This window comes from Setaria italica, chromosome IX (genome assembly GCF_000263155.2).
Source record: "Setaria italica strain Yugu1 chromosome IX, Setaria_italica_v2.0, whole genome shotgun sequence".
Lineage (NCBI taxonomy): Eukaryota > Viridiplantae > Streptophyta > Magnoliopsida > Poales > Poaceae > Setaria > Setaria italica.
The window spans coordinates 40,973,890-40,991,887 of record NC_028458.1 but is presented as its reverse complement, the minus strand read 5'-3'; the positions used below and the strand labels follow the sequence as shown (position 1 = coordinate 40,991,887).

Here is a 17,998-nt window from a genome sequence, read left to right as displayed (position 1 = left end):
CTTGCACCACCAGCACAGCAGCAACCGCTTACTATAGTTCCTGCGCCCCTGGTCAACGAGGTGACCGGGCTGCCATTGATCATTTGCCCCTACTGCAAGGACGTGAGGTTGGTTGTGCTAACCACCATGAACTCTCGCAAGAACCTTGGCAAGTGTTTTTTTCAAATGCCCAAGGAATTATCGAAATGTAAGTGGTTCCCTGCAAGTGGTTCCTCGCAATTGACATATATGTTTTCCCTTTTAGTGGATTTGGTGGCCAATTAATCCAATTGTTGTTGGAATTGCATGGTTGTGTGTTTTGTAGGATCCTACATCATGCCCTATGTATAAGTTTGAGGATGAGTATGAGGCTTATCTACGCAGAGATGGATATTTAGATTCAACCTCTTTGCTGGATGTCGTACCAGAGCTGCTGCAAGAAATTGAGGATCTGAGATTAGGATTTCAAGAGATAAAGGAGCATGTAGCAGTCAGAGAACCTAGAATCAATTGGTGTTGTGTTGTTCTTGGATGCTTGAACTTATTTGTTTTGTTTTTGGACATCCTTTTGTATGCACTGAAATGATCTTATATTTGTCCTCACTGAAATGAAACGCAGCTTATTTTTCTGGCTGAAATGAAATGCAACTTCTTTTTACCAGAAATTGTTGCATGAGATGTTGCATTTCTTGTTTAAATTTTGGCAGCATGTGCCCTTACAACAGTAATGAGGGATGAAACAACACATATATAACAATGATAAGCAAATTGAGTTGAATAGGTTCACATAATCGAGATATCCATAAAGTTCAGCCATGCAGGCTTATCCAGAAATACATACATCATACAAATGAAGTTTCAGTTCCAGCAATTAAGATAAATACTAATACAAAAGCATGCATACAGGTCCATAGTTTCCAGAATATCATTACAAGGTTCCATCATGGCTTTCAATTGTTTGCCTTCCTTGGAGTGAGCTGCTTCTTGACAGCTCTCTTTTTCTTAATTGGAGTAGTAACTTCCATAGTTGTGATGACCTCCATAGTGGTGGTGGTGTTCACCTCTTGACTTGTCCCTGCTCCAGCTTCCTTGTTCAATGCTAGTTGCCTTCTAGTATTCATTGCAGGAGTAGTGTTCAATGTAGTTTCATTCACTGCAACTTTCTATTATTTTGGTGTACTAGTACCTACTTCAGCTTTCCCTGAACCAGATTTCCTTCCTGGCTTGGCACGGCTCTTCCTGCAACATATTTGTAAGTTGCATGACAACAAATCTTACCTCCTTTTTTTCCATTCAGAGGGCACTTCGGTGATGTACTCCTGTAGCCATGTCCTAAGCAATTGCTACACTGCACTTGCCACTTGCCTTTGGACTTAGCCTTGTTGCCCTTGTTCCCCAGACAGCTAGGTATCCTATTCTTCCTCTGTCTCCCAACTGCTCTCTTTTGCAAAGGTGGCCGCAACTTGAACTCCAAGCCCACATGTGCCCGCTGAGACTTGTTAGTTAATGGTTTAATAACACCAGAATATGCAAGTCTAAAATTCCTCACTAAGAAGTAAGGATGCAAGTACTCTTCCATCTTAGGATTTCTGCTTGTTATTATGAGTGCCAAAGCATGGGATGAGTTTCCATCATCTAGCTTGGCTGGGAACTGAGAAATTCGAACACACAATCTAAATGCTGCATCTGGATCGATCCTAACGAGTACCAACAAAAAACACGAGTATACATATCAGTCAGTTGTATCCTAATCGTCCTATTCGGTCACGGATGCATATTCCCAATTCAAACAGACAAGTTGAGAGGAAAGGGATTAGAAATTGCTGCTTAGCAGGAGATTCAAACAGACAAGTTGAGAGGAAAGGGATTAGGAATTGCTGCCTTACCAGGAGGGATCTCGAAGGGGATCATCGTGCTCGTTCACGTTGCTCTGTACACCCAAAGCTGCCGTTCCAGTTCAGCTGGCCAAGCACTAGCGGCGGCGGCGGCAGCTAGGGTTCTTCGTTGAGAGAGAGAGGACGAGCTGAGATGCACGAGAGAGAGGAGAAGATGCGTGTGGCTAAAGACATGAGCAAGAGCATTTTTGTCTCGCGACTTGTGATAGTAGGCAGAAATGAAAAGGAAAAGAGAGAAAATGAAGAAAATAGGAGAGAGTCCCTTGGATCCAAGGAATTTGTGTGCTTGGTGTCAAATTTCAAAAGCCTCGTGAATTAGGTGTTAAGAGCGGTGAGACGCTCGAATTAGGTGTCAAATTTCGAAATTTCTCGCTCACCGCCCACCCCTCCCCTCGCCTCTCGAGTGCCCTCCCCCTCCGCCCTCCGCTCACCCTCGGCCGCCGTTCTAGTAGCAAGCAGCAGCCAGCCAGCCTGATCATTCCCCCAGCCGGGACCATGGACCGGCTGCTGTGGGCGTTGGCGCCGGCGCTAGTCTGCGGCGGCAAGCGGGGCAAGGGCGACGACGCCGCCGCCGTCGTGGACCCGATGGGCGCGGCGTTGGGGCAGCTGGGCGAGTGGCTGTGCCGGGCGGCGGTGCAGCCGCCGCCGCCGCCGCCGCGGCGGGTGTGCGGGACGCCTGGGGGCCCGCCCGTGACGGCGCGCCGGGTGCGGCTCAGCGACGGGCGGCACCTGGCCTACGAGGAGTCCGGCGTGCCCAGGGACACCGCGCGGTGCAGGGTCGTCTTCTCGCACGGCTTCACGGGGTCCCGGCTCGACAGCCTCCTCGCCTCGCAGGTTAGTGACCATTCAATCTAAGTGAAAAAAAAATGCAGAAAGTGGCCGAGGAGCTGGGTGTGTACATGGTGGGCTTCGACCGCGCCGGCTACGGCGAGAGCGACCCCAACCCGGCCCGCTCCGTGCGCTCCGCGGCGCTGGACATGGAGGAGCTCGCCGACGCGCTGGGCCTCGGCGACAAGTTCTACGTCGTGGGCTTCTCCCTCCGGTGCCACGCCGTGTGGGGCGCGCTCCGGCACATCCCGCACCGGCTGGCGGGCGCCGCGATGCTGGCGCCCGTCGTCAGCTACTGGTGGCCCGGCTTCCCCGCCGACCTGGCTGCTGAGGCGTACGGCCGGCAGGCCCGCCGCGACCAGTGGGCGCTCCGCGTGTCCCACCACGCCCCCGGCATCCTCCACTGGTGGATGGACCAGCGGTGGCTGCCCACCTCCACCGTCGTCGACAACACCACGCACCTCCCCAACAAGCGCGACGCCGAGGTCCGCCGCGCGCTCGCCGCCGACGGCACACTGCAGAGGAAGCGGGAGATGGCGACGCAGCAGGGGATCCACGAGTCCTACTACCGGGACATGACGGTGATGTTCGGCAAGTGGGAGTTTGACCCCATGGGCCTGCCGGAGCCGCCGTGCCCCTTGCACCTGTGGCAGGGCGACGAGGACGGCCTCGTCCCCGTCGTGCTGCAGCGCCATGTCGCCGGGAAGCTCGGATGGGTCAACTACCACGAGCTCCCCGGCACCGGAAACTTCCTCTCCGCCGTCCCCGGACTCGGGGACACCGTGCTCCGGACACTTTTCTGCTGAGCCTTCGCAAAGCCGCCGTGGCGGCATCAACAAAGTACAGCAGAGTTGGTTGGTTGCAGCTTTAGCAGGTTATGAAAAGTACTCAGTACAGTACAATGATAAGCTGGTCATGATACATGGGGGACACGAGGCAGCGTGTAGAATTTGTTCTTTCTTTCTTTCGTTCTTTTTTTTTGTATGTAATGAAGTTTTGCTGCCGGGAAGCCCCTGAAAATCGGAGATTCTTTGACAGAAAGTGATATCTTACAGTTCTATTTTATTGTTTTTTTTATTCCTCGTTTCTGCGTTCTTGGGTTAGGATGTGCTATGAGTTAGAGCGCGTTCGGTTGCCTTGCTAGCTTGCCTAGCTTTGCCAACCACTCTCCTGCAGCGGCAAGGTGAAAGCACATGCACGGATGCAACCTTGCCCACTTTCCAATCGTGTAGCTCTTCTCGTATAGTAGCTGGCAAAGGTTCCAAACAGATTCCCTATCGTCGATGTGATTCCCTGTGAATCAATTGAGGGCATGTTTTGCCGAACTGCCATCCTTCTTTTTCTTTGGTGTAACTTAACGAAGAATTTTCCAACATGGAACATGCATGAGCGGATGTTTCGCAAAAGAAGACAGTTCAGTTCATACAAAACAGTACTTGGCATGGACCTGACCTGAATTTCAGAGGAGGATTCATTCATTTTGTTGACGAAGTCATTCGTAACATATTGTTCAACTGCTGAATGAAGACTATGTAAAACATGATCAATGATTACTTCAGAGAATCCACAAACAATAACCGGTAAACTGATACGTGGGGACATGAGGCACAAGTTCTTCGGCTCAGACTGTCAACACGTAGACAGAACTTGTGCACCACTAACGTTACTGACTCTATCCTTTGTCTCTAGCAGAATATTTACTGCTGAAAAGACTTGTGGATATGAAATCAGAAGAAAATTGGCATGAAACAAGGAGCTATCAACCATGTATAAAGAGAATTATTCCAAGACGGCAGCATGCCAGGTGCGTGCTACTGTACTTCTACCACAAACCACATCCACCGAACAATCTGCATTGCCGTTTGCCGATAATGCTGCACGCCTGCACGGCTTCTGAAACAAGTCTTCACCTACCAAGATCACTACCGAACCACAGAAGGCTAGCTTCCTCCCATTGTTTCAGTCTACAGGGTTCCCCCAACAGGTCAGCATTTGGAGTTGATGAGGACACTCCAGAAAGGTGCTTTGGCATGAGATGATTAATTGTTCTCTCCATTCATACTTCAACACCAACCCCAACTACAAATTTGAAGAACCACTCCTGAAGAAAAGAGAGGTGTGACAGGTGATTCGAGGTAGAGGAAGCTATGCTGAAAATATATAGATTCTTGGTGTCAACACACCCCCTTTACAAAAGCATCAGTGGATGCAGCTTTTGGCAAAAACATCATCGCCTATGTCATGCTCATGTAAATAGTGTTTTCCCCAAACTTTTCTCATCAAGCCTTCGAATGTATGAAATCGCCACCAACTACTGAAACTCCGTAGTCACCGGCATGGGACCTATAGATTGTCATATATCATAGGTTGTGTATCTAAAATGACCATAGAGTCTTCACTAATCATCAGTAGGAAAGACTGGAACTCGTGTAAACTGAATCTTTCTGAACCAGAAGAAATTTGTAATATCTAATATTACATGACCCACACATCTTTGTTGTGCCTAAAACCAATTCTTTTTCAGAGAAACCAAAACCTTTTCGATCAGGTAAGATTGGGAAGACCACTTTGAAAAGGGTGGTAGGTGAGATCTAACTTATTGGCAATTTGGCCTGACCAAGAAAGCACATACGCACCAATGAGGTCGATAACTTAGCATATATACATATACGTGCACACACACACGTTAGTGAAAGGGTTGCCCTTCCACCACCGCATTGTTCCGGCCAAGCGTCACCGCTGTTCATCTCGCACTATATAGCTTAGCCCCCAACACCTAACACGTTTTAAGAACCACCCTCGCAAGCCTCTTCTCGTAGCCTCAACAACACCGCACAACCCAACCCATTCAGACCTCCAGCTCCAGCTCCTAGCGCTCCAATGGCCGCAGATGCTTCCGCTGGCGATGGCAAGCGGCGCGAGAAGCGCACGGCCAGCGCGTCAGCAATGCACGCGTGCGTCGGCGTCTTCCGGCTCATCTGCGTAGCGTGCGCGATCGACTGGCTGTCGGGCACCGGGAGCACCCCGGCGGGGCTGATGGCGCTGATGGCGGCGGCGCTGGCGGCGGGGTGGTTCGTGAGCGCCGTCCGGCCGCCGCCGCCGACGCCGTGCGGGACGCCCGGGGGCCCGCCAGTGACGGCGCCGAGGGCTCGGATGCGGGACGGGCGGTACCTGGCGTACGCCGAGTCCGGGGTGAGCCGGGACAGGGCCCGGTTCAAGGTGGTGTACTCGCACGGCTTCTCCGGCGGCCGCATGGACTCGCCCCGCGCCTCCCAGGTTGGTGAACGCTGGTGTGGTGGAGTGGTGGTCTCACGCTTTGACGCTTCCCACTCCTTTCCTTTGACGTTTCTCCTTTCTCGTACGTGCCGGAAAGGAATGGCTCACGCACAACCGCACTGCACACACCACGGCATGGCGCGCTGCGTCGTCCACATGCGTGTGCTTCCGGCCGTGACAAACTGGCAACCACTGCCCCCGATAGCGCACCGGCACCGGAGCCACGTTGGTGGCAAGCACCAACCCCACCAACAACCCCCGCGCGCGCGTTTGCGTTTCGTCCAAGGACGGACGCCAGGGCAACGGCCACCGACGCCGATGCCGCGCTTGAATTTTCCCGTCCGGCTGACGGCTACGACGACGTCCGTGCCGCCGGCACGGCGTCGTGGTCGCCCACCTAACTTCCGTCAAAAACAACACGCGTCGTCGACGTTCCGACTTGGGCGAGCCCGGCACGTTCCTCGACAGCGACTAGCTAGGCACGTACTAGCTAGATAGAATTCTCGCTGTTTCTCCTACCTGAAGCGTGCGCGCGCCGGTGCACGCGGCGGCGGCCAATCATGCCCAGGCTCACCTGACGCCGGCGTTGATAACTCAGCGCACGTGACGGCGAAACTGATCGAAACTGCCGAACGATCATGGACTGACACGTATAACGTACGCTGTACGCAGGAGCTGCTGGAGGAGCTGGGCGTGTACATGGTGGCGTTCGACCGGGCCGGGTACGGCGAGAGCGACCCGGACCCCCGGCGGTCGCTGCGCAGCGCGGCGCTGGACATCGAGGACCTCGCCGACGCGCTGGGCCTCGGCGAAAAGTTCCACCTCATCTGCTCCTCCCTCGGCACCCACGCCGGCTGGGCCGCCATCCGGTACATCCCGCACAGGCTGGCCGGGGTGGCGATGATGGCACCGGTGGTCAACTACCGCTGGCGCGGGCTGCCGCGGGGGCTGGCCCGGCGGCTCTACCGGGCGCAGCCGGCGGGCGACCAGTGGTCGCTCCGGGTCGCCTACTACGCGCCGTGGCTGCTGCACTGGTGGATGAGCCAGCCGTGGCTGCCCACCTCCACCGTCATCGACGGCTCCGGGTCCTTCCCCAACGAGCTCGACGAGAAGAACCGCGTCATGGCGCTCTCCAACGGCATGTTCCACCAGGTTTGTTCGTCCGATTGCCTTCCCAGATCGATCTTTCAGAAGCCGAGCTTATATTTTTTTACAGCGATGTGCTGATTCTTCATGCGGGGTGCGTGCAGAGGGCGAGGCTGGCGACGCAGCAGGGGATCCAGGAGTCCTTCTACAGGGACATGGCGGTCATGTTCGGGAGGTGGCCGGAGTTCGAGCCGATGGACCTGGAGGAGCCGCCGTTCCCGGTGCACGTGTTCCAGGGCGACGAGGACGGCGTCGTGCCCGTGCAGCTGCAGCGCCACATATGCCGCCGGCTCGGCTGGGTCAACTACCACGAGCTCCCCGGCGTGGGGCACTTCCAGTCGGCGGTGCCAGGGCTCGGAGACAGGATCGTCAGCACGCTTCTGACGGCGCCGGCGTCGGCATGAATGACAGCTCCAGGACGGCAGCGTCTTCGCATCTTACATGTAGTACTAGTATACGACTGATGTGCCGTAGGTACAAGTCTAGAGGCAACGCTGAAGAAAGGCAGTTCCTGTGAGCTCAGGCACACGAATGACAGGATCAGCCACTACTGTATTTGCACAAAGAAACTGAAGAGCAGAAGGATCTTTTTATATATCATGAGAGGTGTATTTGACTCGGTGTATGTAAATAGTTATCATATGAATCAGAGAATAATTCAATCCAAGTCCTGTAATTTACATACAGCTACAAAGAACAGTAACTGGCTAGCAACTTTGAAGCTATCTAGACTCACTGGCACATGACCACCTGTAACAAAACTGTTACAATACAGTACACACACTACGGCAGCAAAAGGCTGCTGGGCTTCACCAATCAAGAAAATGTTGGCTGCAAATAGGAGAGGAAGGAACACAGCTGGGGAGGAAAAATAGCCGCTGCTCGTCTCCCGCATTAAGCTGCTATGAATCCAGATATATTCACAACCAGAAATAAAATCACGCGTTGATCTCTGCATCACACTGCTGCTCCCTGTGGCAGCTTCTTCGACTCCAGAACATGCCTGAGCAGCTGGTCCGGTCCAGATCCTCTCCCCTCTTGTCCAGCTCCATGCTTGCGCTGTGCGAGGGCCGTGGAGATTGGACTTCGGAACCATCCTGTGCCTCTGTAGCACCACATGGATCATCATCACTGCACCTGCAGGTTGGGAGGGCGGACGACGGGAATGGGCTGCAGGTGATTGGGCAGACTAGCTCTGAAGAGACAGCTGCCACACGGTTGCGCCTGATTTCGGCTTTGGAGACACTGGCTGGAGAGTTCATAGACCGGGTGTTTAGTATGCATGGGTTACAGAATGTTAGGGCTGAACTTGATTTAAGGCCTTCCATTGGTGTGCTTGGCAACTTATTGAATGACGTTATTCCATTCCGACAGAGGGGGCATGGGATCGATCCAGGTGGGCCTGTGAACTCGACACGGATGTTGCTGGTTGAGCAAAGGTAGAGAGCACATTTGATGCAGAACTCATGACTGCAACCTGAACGGACAGAAAATAATGTCAGCATAGCATCGTGACACTTTACACGTTGAGACATACTATACCATGATGTACATGACCAAGTGATCAGCTAGAATCCTATTCAAAAAGCATTTTATGCAACCAAGGTCGCATATACAAGTGCCATCAGTGCTTAGATATTTAACTTTTATTTGTAGCTTTCTGTTACTCTTACTATTTTTTAACATTTCATGGAATCACAACTACTAGTACCATCTCATGCACAGTAATTGTATTGAAGAACCCTCTCTAAGTAAAATTTAAGCATCTAATGTGATAGAGGGCTCACCTTCAGCAGCAACAGAACAAGACCTTTCCAGACAAACTGAACAGAGATCACTATCATCCACTGAGGGTAAGGTATACTGCAACCCAAATTCTCTGCAGATGCACATTAAATAAAATATTAAAAAATGATCAATACATTTTAACTTTTAATTATTTGAATGACTCTATCTTAACACCACACCATGAGTGGCAATGCTATTGGTGGAAAAGAGAGACACAAAACACATCCAAGGAGAAATTGCAAAGCTAGCTTAAGTAGGTGAAATTGCAAAGTCAGCAGAAGTAACTCCATTTCAATCTAACGGCTTAACTCCAACATACTTAATTTCAGATTACTGGAAAACAAACATGATAAAAAAAACTCCATACAATCTGACCATACTACTAAATTTCAGATTACTACAACAATTGAAGAAGATAAAAAGACAGGCAGATAAATACATATTTGCTCCATATCCAACAATCCAACCGAACCAAGACCATAATTCAGTTGTTGCCATAGTAAAAGTAACAATATCTGAAATATTGCAATTTTAATAGAGATGTAACTGGCCCAATTGTTCGCAAATATTATTTCCACTAGTATACAGAATGGAACTTCTGGCCTCCTTTACTTTCCAAAAAGCAAAGGGCATACGTTAACATATCAAAGGTCTTGTAGCATAGCGATAATTCATATATCAAAAGCCAGCACTCATTGTTGTCTATGAAAGTAAGAAATGCCGTTACACTTTACTTACAGCAGAAGAAAATAGGTTGTGGGTTGTTAAGCACTAACCTTGCTATATGAAGTATGCTCATAAGTGGCAAGGCAAGATAACTGGATGGTTGAAATACAGGGACACTCGAGTGTGAATTTGGAGAAAGTAATGGCTCCAAAGAGCGCCGTCCAAATATCCTTGCAACATCGATGGGAAGCCACCTAAATACAGGATAATACTAAAACAAATTAAGACTAGTCAAGTGAGTTTAACCAATTGCTACAATGGTAAGATTACTAAAGATTTGGAACGCTATCTAGCATTGAAAATTACCCAAAAAGGGGGAAAAACTTACCCATTGCAGTTGAGTGTCAACCTGCTAGCACCCTTTGATATTAGTAGCTGCAGGAACAGCATCGTCAAATATCAGAACAAGTAAATACCTCGAGAGAAAACTACAACTGAAAAGAGCTACTTGTCGAAAAGGTGATAATGCTTTATGATAGTGACTTACCTCACAGCATTCCTGCTTCCCCCCACCGGCTGCATAATGCAACGGCGTGCTGCCAGCTCCTGCTCCCCCAGTGCATTGTTAAAACCTCATTTGAGTTAAGAAAAATAGCCATTGTTTGTTGTATGCCATTTGAGCTAAGAACCAATACTTGCCTATCAAATTTGTAGTAGTGCCATAGGGGAATGTGACGGCTGAGACATTAGCACCCAAGTCAATCAACAAGTGCATGCAATCTAATTGACCATTCAATGCCGCCATATGAAGTGCTGTTACACCGCCATCAGCAGGCTTGTTGATGTATCTCACACGAGCACTAAAACAAGCATGGTGTTAATGGCTAGTTCTTTCAAACGGTAAGCTGTGATTCATCAGAAATACATACGGTTCATTAAACTTCTGCCCCAACGAAGAATTGGGACTGCTCCCACTATTCGTCTGGCAATCACCACCATCTACCACTGAAGAGGCAATATCCTCCAAGGCCACACTGGGGACAAAGTCAGCAAGCAAAAGCCTTACACACCGAACAAATCCATCATGTGCGGCAAAATGCAATGCTGTTCGGCCACTCAAGTAATCCGCTCTGGTAACCTGAAGCAACCAAAAAAAGGGCAATGGTCAGCAACCACCTTGTGCTAAGGCAGAAAAGTAACAAGCAGAACGTTATAGTACAAAATGTCATACATTGCATCTGAAGAGAAGAAGCATCTGAACCACCTCCCAGTGCCCATGCCGACACGCGTGCATCAATGCAGTCTTTAACCATCCACCCAAACAAATGAAACCAATCAACAAACTGTTCGATACAGATAAAAACTGAAGAAATGAACAGAAATGCAACGCCTATGCCACGTGTAGGAGTGCCAGAAAGAACAACAAAATCTAATCAAATCTTCATTCAGCTCTGAAGAATAAGCGACAGGTATATGGAAAGGGTCAAGTCTTCTGATGCAATCGCTGAGCAGAGTACATAAGTAATCCCCTAAAAAATGAGTCTCCAAATCATTATCTGTTTGCATGGCATAAGAGTTGCCAAATTCATCACTTGTACGCGACAGATCTTAGCATTGGTTCGGTCTGCGATCACAAAGATAGCATAGAAGAACAAGGATCAAAACTCTTGAACCCAGAGAGCGCACAAAGATCTACCTGGCCGCAGTAGTTGCGCGCGTTAACGTCAGCACCTTTCTCCAGAAGCATCGTGACAATCTGCACGGGAAACCACAATTCGTGATCCAAATCGAACGAGAGGCATCCAAAAGACGGAAGAATTCGCACGCACGTCGAGGTGGCCCTTGGCGGCGGCGAAGTGGAGCGGGGTGTTGAGGCCGCCGAAGGTGGAGTAGCGCGCGAGCGCCGGGCTGAGCTCCAGCAGCATCCGCGCCTCGATGGCGTCCCCGTCGCGCGCCGCCGACACGAGCCGCTCGCCGGAGGCCGAGCACCCCAGCGAGTTGCCCATCGCCGGCGCCGGCGAGGCGCGCCCTCCGCAGCCACTCGACGCGCCGGCAGGGGGCCGGAATCCGCCGGGGAGACGCGCGCGCCCGTGACCGCTCGCCGGAGCCGCCTCCGCCGGCGAGGGACGCTCCTGCAATCTGCGGCAATTGCGGGGGCTGGTAGGGTGGGGTGGGTGGTCTCCGCGTCGTCTGGCTGGGGTCACAAAATTTCGCAGCTCCGGAGGAAGGGGGAGGAGGTCAGGGAGTGGAAATGGAAGGCCTTTATTATATTTTCCCCTTCCTAGTTATCACATTTTTTTATTCTCTTGGTTTGGATCTATTTATTCATTTTTTGATTTAACAGCACCTTTATTTTTATTTTATTTTCTTTTTGCTTGGCTCACTCAAGTAGTACAGGAGCAGGAGTGAGTAAAGCATGTGTGGATGTGATCATGTGAGCTGTGATTGTGCTTAGTGGCTGACACAAGTTGATTTGCATGATAACGCTCACGTGCCCCAACGCTCCCAGCTTTCTTTCTTTCTTTTCTTCACTTTTTGTTTTCGGTGGTACAAGAAGTGGGTGTGTTCTTATCTAGGAGTAGAAAAAGATGAGCCGCCACAAAAGTCCTTTTCATTATGAGTCCTGTTCAACCGAACTTCTTTCGTGCTCGCTTCCCGTCTTCGGTTGATTCCACACCAAATCAGGAAAAAAGAACTTGTTTTTGTGCAGCCGATTTTACGATGTTTCTGATCTAGCAATGATTAATGGTAAACAAAGACATAATTAAAATGTGAAAGGGAGAATGGGGTCAGTCAGACACTGAGGTAGGCGAGGTGGGTCTGCGTAGCGTGCTTGCATTTCCCCAAGTCACAGGTTTTTGATATGGACGGTGGGTCCGTCGTCCGCCGGAAATGGGGGCCAGCCGCCGACGAGCAAGAAGGTACAGGACGAAAGACAAAAAATTTTGGTGGGGGGGGCATGTTTTGTCACCGAGACACCACCGGTAGACGGCACCTGCTGCCTGACGAGCGCTTGGGTCCAAGATGACACGAAATCTAATCGATTTTTCTTGGTCTACTAAGCGTGCCTGTTAAACAAGTCGTCGTCGTTGTCGCTGATGGTTCACGAGTAGGCGCTCCATCATCGTGTTTAGTTTAAAGAGCCGAGTGACCCCTTGCATCACGCTGATAGGTACAGGTACTTGCCCACTGCTGGCCTGCATCTTTCAAGCGAGTTCGGCACAGCGCATCACCACTTTCACCAGCTCGCGGATCATGTGGTCTCGATGGGTCGGTTGGCGAGACGGGAACTCAGGCCCTTGATCTGGGCGCATGTCTGAAACACACGCTACACCTTCAATTCCTGCTTAAAAGGATCGGTTCAGCTACCGATTTGTCCCTAAATTCCAGATCGGTGACCGGAAAGTTAATTGGGCAAACCAACATTTTTTTCCCTTTGCATCACTCTTGAAAAAAATATTACGGTCATAACCATGGCACATGCAAGTAGACTATGCTGCTGTTTTAAAAGGATGTCAGCTCGTCGATACCAGATCTGGTCACACTGCACCTGGAGGGACGCAGCGCGTATTTATGCTGCATTGGTGGCCGTAAACGCAACTGTCGGCAACAGGTAGTTCAAGTCAAAGGTATCAATCATGTGAGTTTGAAGGTTCAGAGATCTTCAGAAAACGGAACAAACAAAACACAGATGGGATCTTGGAAGTCGGGACACTTGTATGATCTTGTCAGCTTACGTGTAACCATCCACTTGTGGCGAGCATAAAAGACATTATCGCGAAAAACACCGGTGGCATGGGGAGAGAGTGATGTGCGATAATCAAAACCGACATTCTAGGATTTCCAGCTAAGGAAGCAAGCACTCTGAATTCTCTTGTTCAGGATGAACCAGGTAATATAACAGCCTAAGTTATCGATACACATCTGGGGACACAAGATAAAATGCCAAAGGTACGAGCCGATTCCACCATGGGCAACAGGCAAACAGTAGGTTTGCCTCTAGGCTCACTCTTGGTGGCGCGATCGAGGAGCTTTTGGCCCTCTTTGCATCTAGCAAGGCACTGGCTAGCTATATCACTACTCCATATTGGTCCATAGCATGCCCTGCGCATCTCAGAAGAACTAACGGAGAAACAGGGATTTCCAGCTGTTCCACCTCTTCACTTCCTCATGTGTTCAGGAATGATGCGATGGACAAGCTCTATTGGGAGCCCTTCAAGTTCTGTATCCAACAGTTTCAGATTTTGGGTCAGAGAGAAGGGTGCAATGAAACATCAAAAATATTAAAAGCAGTGAATTGTTACCAGCTGCTGTGAAGTCGAACAATGGTGGCAGAGGCCGCCCATTTGGCAAGCTGACTTTGGGGTCCCGCAGCTCATCAAAGAACGGATGAGCACAAGCATCAACCTGGAAGTATGATTAACATATGTTTATAATCATAAAGTATCCGAGTTTTGAAGCTATCTTATTTTCCAAAAATAGAAAGGTCACTGACTCATGTTCATAATAATATGGAAGTGATATCTCAAAGATACTACTGCTTCAGATAACAATTGCCATATGTCAGAAATAACTTGTAAAGCTTAGTATCAATAGGGATACAACTATACTAATGTGACTTTACTAATTGGTACAGTTGAGATCTCAAATTAGTTCTTACAGCTGTGCAACGCAGATTTGGTGAGTACTGAAGTAGCCTTGACACAAGATCAACAGCTTCAGGTGGCATGCGCTTACCAAAAAGCTACATGTAAAACAAACTTAGGTGAGCCAGTCAATGGACCACAGCTGAATGAAGTACCACAGAGATCAGAGATCCACTAACCTTGTGCCAGGGATGGGCTTTTATCTGGGGGAACTTGAATTCAGAGTAATTTGGGTTCATGCACCTGATTTCTTCTCTTGTTGGAGTACCCAAAATCTTGAATAAGAAAAAAACCAGATTAATAAACATTCAGTTTACAAAGCAATGTCAGTGGATTTCATGACATAATCTGATAGCAGACACAAACCTTTATTATTTCCACCAGCTGATCAACACCACTTTCACCAGGAAACAAAGGCTGCAATTGGGGGACAAAATTAAACATCAACAAAATTATCAGCATATACAAGAAAAGAGTATCTTGATTAACAGTAAGCTGATCAATCAGTAATGTCCACAAAGCCCAAAACTGTGTTTTGCAGTTTATATCATAATCTTTAACAAAAAATGAGGTCAAAAGATTCTAAAATTGTAAGTAAAAGTAATTTCCCTATCAGAAAGTGGGTGACATAATTGACTGGAAGAAACATTAACATGTAGAAGTGAGATATTATACCTGACCAATCATAAGCTCAGCTACGACACAGCCAACAGACCAAATATCAATTGCAGTAGTATACTCCGTAGCTCCAAATATTAGTTCAGGAGCCCTATAGTACCGCGAGCAAATGTATGATATGTTAGGCTCACCGGGGACCTGAAATGGAGTTTTTAGGTTATTAAATCCATGAAGATATTCAGCGGAACAAACTAAAAGAGTGAAGCGTACCAATTTCTTAGCACTCCCAAAATCGCAAATCTTAAGTTGATGTGTATGGGGATTGACCTGGAAGGTTAACCAAGTTGCAATAAGAAGCATGTTCCAGCAGTTTGCATGAAACAGACTAAGAGATACTCATGCAACACTAACAACCACTAAAACTACCGCAAGAAAAGTGAACCAGGGAACTTACCAGTAGATTTTGAGGCTTAATATCACGATGACACACACCAACAACACGATGGATGTAAGCAAGCGCACGGCACATCTGGACAAGATGGAATAACAGATCATTCCTTAACATTCATTCCATGACAACCAATGAATCTAATTTGTTGGAAAAAATCTGATAGGTGAAACAGAATATCTTCACGAACCTGATATGCATACAACTTAACATAAATTATGGGTACACGCTGGTTCATCCGATTGTAGTATTTGGCAACACGATAAACCGTCTCAGATACAAATTCAAGTACAAGGTTGAGGTAAACTTCTCCCCTTTGAGTTGTTGAAAAGAAATGATGCTTCAGCTGAACTACATTTGGGTGGTCAAGTAACTGCATAGTTTGAAGCTCTCTATTCTTGTATCTCTTATCTTGTAACACCTTTTTTATTGCCACTGTATCACCAGTTTCCAAGCATTTCGCCTGTTCATACCAGATATGTTCAATTACTTTGGCCTTCTGAACTTTGGCCCCAGAAGGCCAGAATTTATGAATTTCCATTTATAGAAAGTTAGTTCTATGAGGCCAAATGATGGCAAATGACATACCTGGAAAACTACACCAAATGAACCAGTGCCAACAACCCGTTCTGCCATGTATGAGACCTTCTGTAAGACCATTAGAAACAGTATCAGTGATTCAAACTTCGAGTTTGACAAAAAAAAATATTCTAAAACAAAAACAATACATTCAGAGGAATATTTTCGGAAAGCAGAGGTTTGCATCCATCACATAAAGTATATCAAATAACAATACACAAAAGTAGTATGGTGCTAGTGCAATGTAATCCACAGAGGAGGGTTTTTTTTCAAAACATAGTGGCCTTGTTTACATAGCATGCAGGAAAGTTCAATGTAATGTGCTGTCATTGGGTATTCAATGCTCTTTTTTAGATAAAGGAATAAAACAATTGGTATTCCAAGCAAAAAAGGCTAGGTTGATGCCTCACCTGCTTTGGCTTCCCATTATGACCTCCTATTGTTGTCACAATAATTTTGTCCCTGTCTCAGTTCCATTTCCATCAAAGAGTAACCCCCCTCCCCTTCTCCTCATAGTCAGAGAACACGGGACGTGAGTACCCGAAAGAAGATATGGGTATAGCTCGAATTATATATGGAGTCAATTGAGAATTGAAATTAACCTTTTATCATTGTGGCCATCAGCTTTATCATCACTGATTGTCATATCATTCATTTCTTTCGGAAGCAGATCTGTTCCTGGTTCTTCAGTTTTAACAGGCTTCATGCTAGTGGATGTGCTTGCCTCAGCATCCCTATTGGATGATGACGAGGATTCTTGGTCTATTCGCATAGGTTTGTCATCAGTTAAGTGCGGCTCAATAACAATATCTCCTGCTCCATCCTGCTCAAATTTTGGCCTTTTGGAGCCAGAATCACCACCCTAACAATAGTAATGCAAATTTCAAAAGCAAGCATTAGCAGATGCCAGATAACCAATCAGAAACTGGTTATTCTTTAGTGATTCTTTAGCATTTATAAATAAAAAGAAAAAAGCCTCTTTAATTGTACAAACCCCATTTCCATATCCTTTTGGTGAATGGGAACCATTTCCGAGGGATTTTTTTTTTGAGCCAACAAACTAGCTAAAACCTGCCCTTATCCTTTACTAGTAGTGAAGTTTGGATGAATAGGCTACCATCCATTTTCTACATGACCCTACGAGGCTCACAATGCTAACGCATTGCAGTCATAACCGCATCTACTAGACCAACTGGAGAAATAAATACTTGAGCAGAAACAAACAAGATGTCGCCTTTAAAGCGCAAGGAGCCCAATGCCAAATCGACCAAAGCAAAATAAAGCCTTGCCACCTGATGAGGTAACAAGCCGTGCAACGCTTTTCTAAGACGAGTCAGCCGCAGCCAATGAGCCAAGCAAAAGAACGGAACGAACCACGCTGCCGCTGCAAGGGACGATCGGACGAATCGCACCGAAACGGAACCTAACATTTGCAGAGCATCATAAAACACCCAATGCGGGTGCCCGGCCCACGAATCGCGGTGGGGGGAGGGCGGGGAGGTCGAGCTCTTACCGGATCGGAGACGGACGAGCGGCCGGAGGCGATGCTCTTGAGCCGCCGCATCATATGCATCCTCCTCCCTCACCGGGGCGCCGGCCTACGCAGCCCAACCCCGACCCCAAACCCTAGCCTCGCCTGGCCCCGCCTCCGTCGTCCCCGTCGCCCGGCTCCTCCTCCTCCTCTTCCTCCGCCCTCGCGATGCAGCCTCGCCGCTGCCAGAGGCGGCGATCTGGGGAGAGGCGGCCCGCGGGGTAGGGCCCTGGAAGCTTCGCGAAGCTTCGGGGGTCGTCGTCGCGGGGAGCCAGGGAGAGGCCTGCGGTGAAAAATTTTGGGAGTGGGAAGCGGAGGAAGGGGGAGGGGACGGGGTGGAGGGTTCGCTCGCTGCACCACTAGATTTCTCGGTGCTTTTTTTAGCTTTGTGACTCGCGCTCTCTCTCCTCCGGTTGTTGGTGATGGTCGCCAAAACGGCAAAGCTGGGAGATCTTTGCATTCGGCTCCCTGGGCTTTTCGATATCATCGGATAGGGCTTGATTTTCAAATGGTTTTAGGGTTTGTTGCGTGTACCACCAACTTCCATTTTATTCAAAATGGATAGTCGTTTGTGCATTACCCACTTTTTTCATGATAT

General features: G+C 48.6%; 4 protein-coding genes and 1 pseudogene across 4 annotated transcripts; 3 read left to right on the top strand and 2 right to left on the bottom strand.

Annotated features, from left to right (window-relative positions):
- The first annotated feature begins 2,317 nt into the window (after positions 1–2,317).
- On the top strand, positions 2,318–3,729 carry LOC101782439. The gene has a single exon (XM_022822935.1). The coding sequence runs from the start codon at positions 2,741–2,743 to the stop codon at positions 3,506–3,508; it is 768 nt and encodes a 255-aa protein (XP_022678670.1). The 5' UTR covers positions 2,318–2,740; the 3' UTR covers positions 3,509–3,729.
- On the top strand, positions 2,332–2,750 carry LOC111255776. Its single transcript, XM_022822936.1, has one exon. It carries the CDS (start codon positions 2,370–2,372, stop codon positions 2,727–2,729), a length of 360 nt encoding a protein of 119 aa, XP_022678671.1. The 5' UTR covers positions 2,332–2,369; the 3' UTR covers positions 2,730–2,750.
- A 1,587-nt stretch (positions 3,730–5,316) lies between the features above and the next one.
- LOC101774987 lies at positions 5,317–7,791 on the top strand. The gene is made up of 3 exons (XM_004983830.4): positions 5,317–5,978; positions 6,651–7,130; positions 7,229–7,791. Exons 1-3 carry the CDS (start codon positions 5,583–5,585, stop codon positions 7,526–7,528), a joined length of 1,176 nt encoding a protein of 391 aa, XP_004983887.1. The 5' UTR covers positions 5,317–5,582; the 3' UTR covers positions 7,529–7,791.
- On the bottom strand, positions 7,736–11,819 carry LOC101775397 (probable E3 ubiquitin-protein ligase XBOS33). Its single transcript, XM_004983831.3, has 10 exons — positions 11,408–11,819; positions 11,275–11,334; positions 10,810–10,881; positions 10,508–10,716; positions 10,278–10,438; positions 10,126–10,184; positions 9,967–10,013; positions 9,689–9,832; positions 8,912–9,003; positions 7,736–8,601 (listed from the first exon to the last, which is right to left on the bottom strand). The coding sequence occupies exons 1-10, from the start codon at positions 11,582–11,584 to the stop codon at positions 8,063–8,065; spliced, it is 1,560 nt and encodes a 519-aa protein (XP_004983888.1). The 5' UTR covers positions 11,585–11,819; the 3' UTR covers positions 7,736–8,062.
- A 1,571-nt stretch (positions 11,820–13,390) lies between these two features.
- On the bottom strand, positions 13,391–17,792 carry LOC101774594 (annotated as a pseudogene).
- Positions 17,793–17,998: the final 206 nt, after the last annotated feature.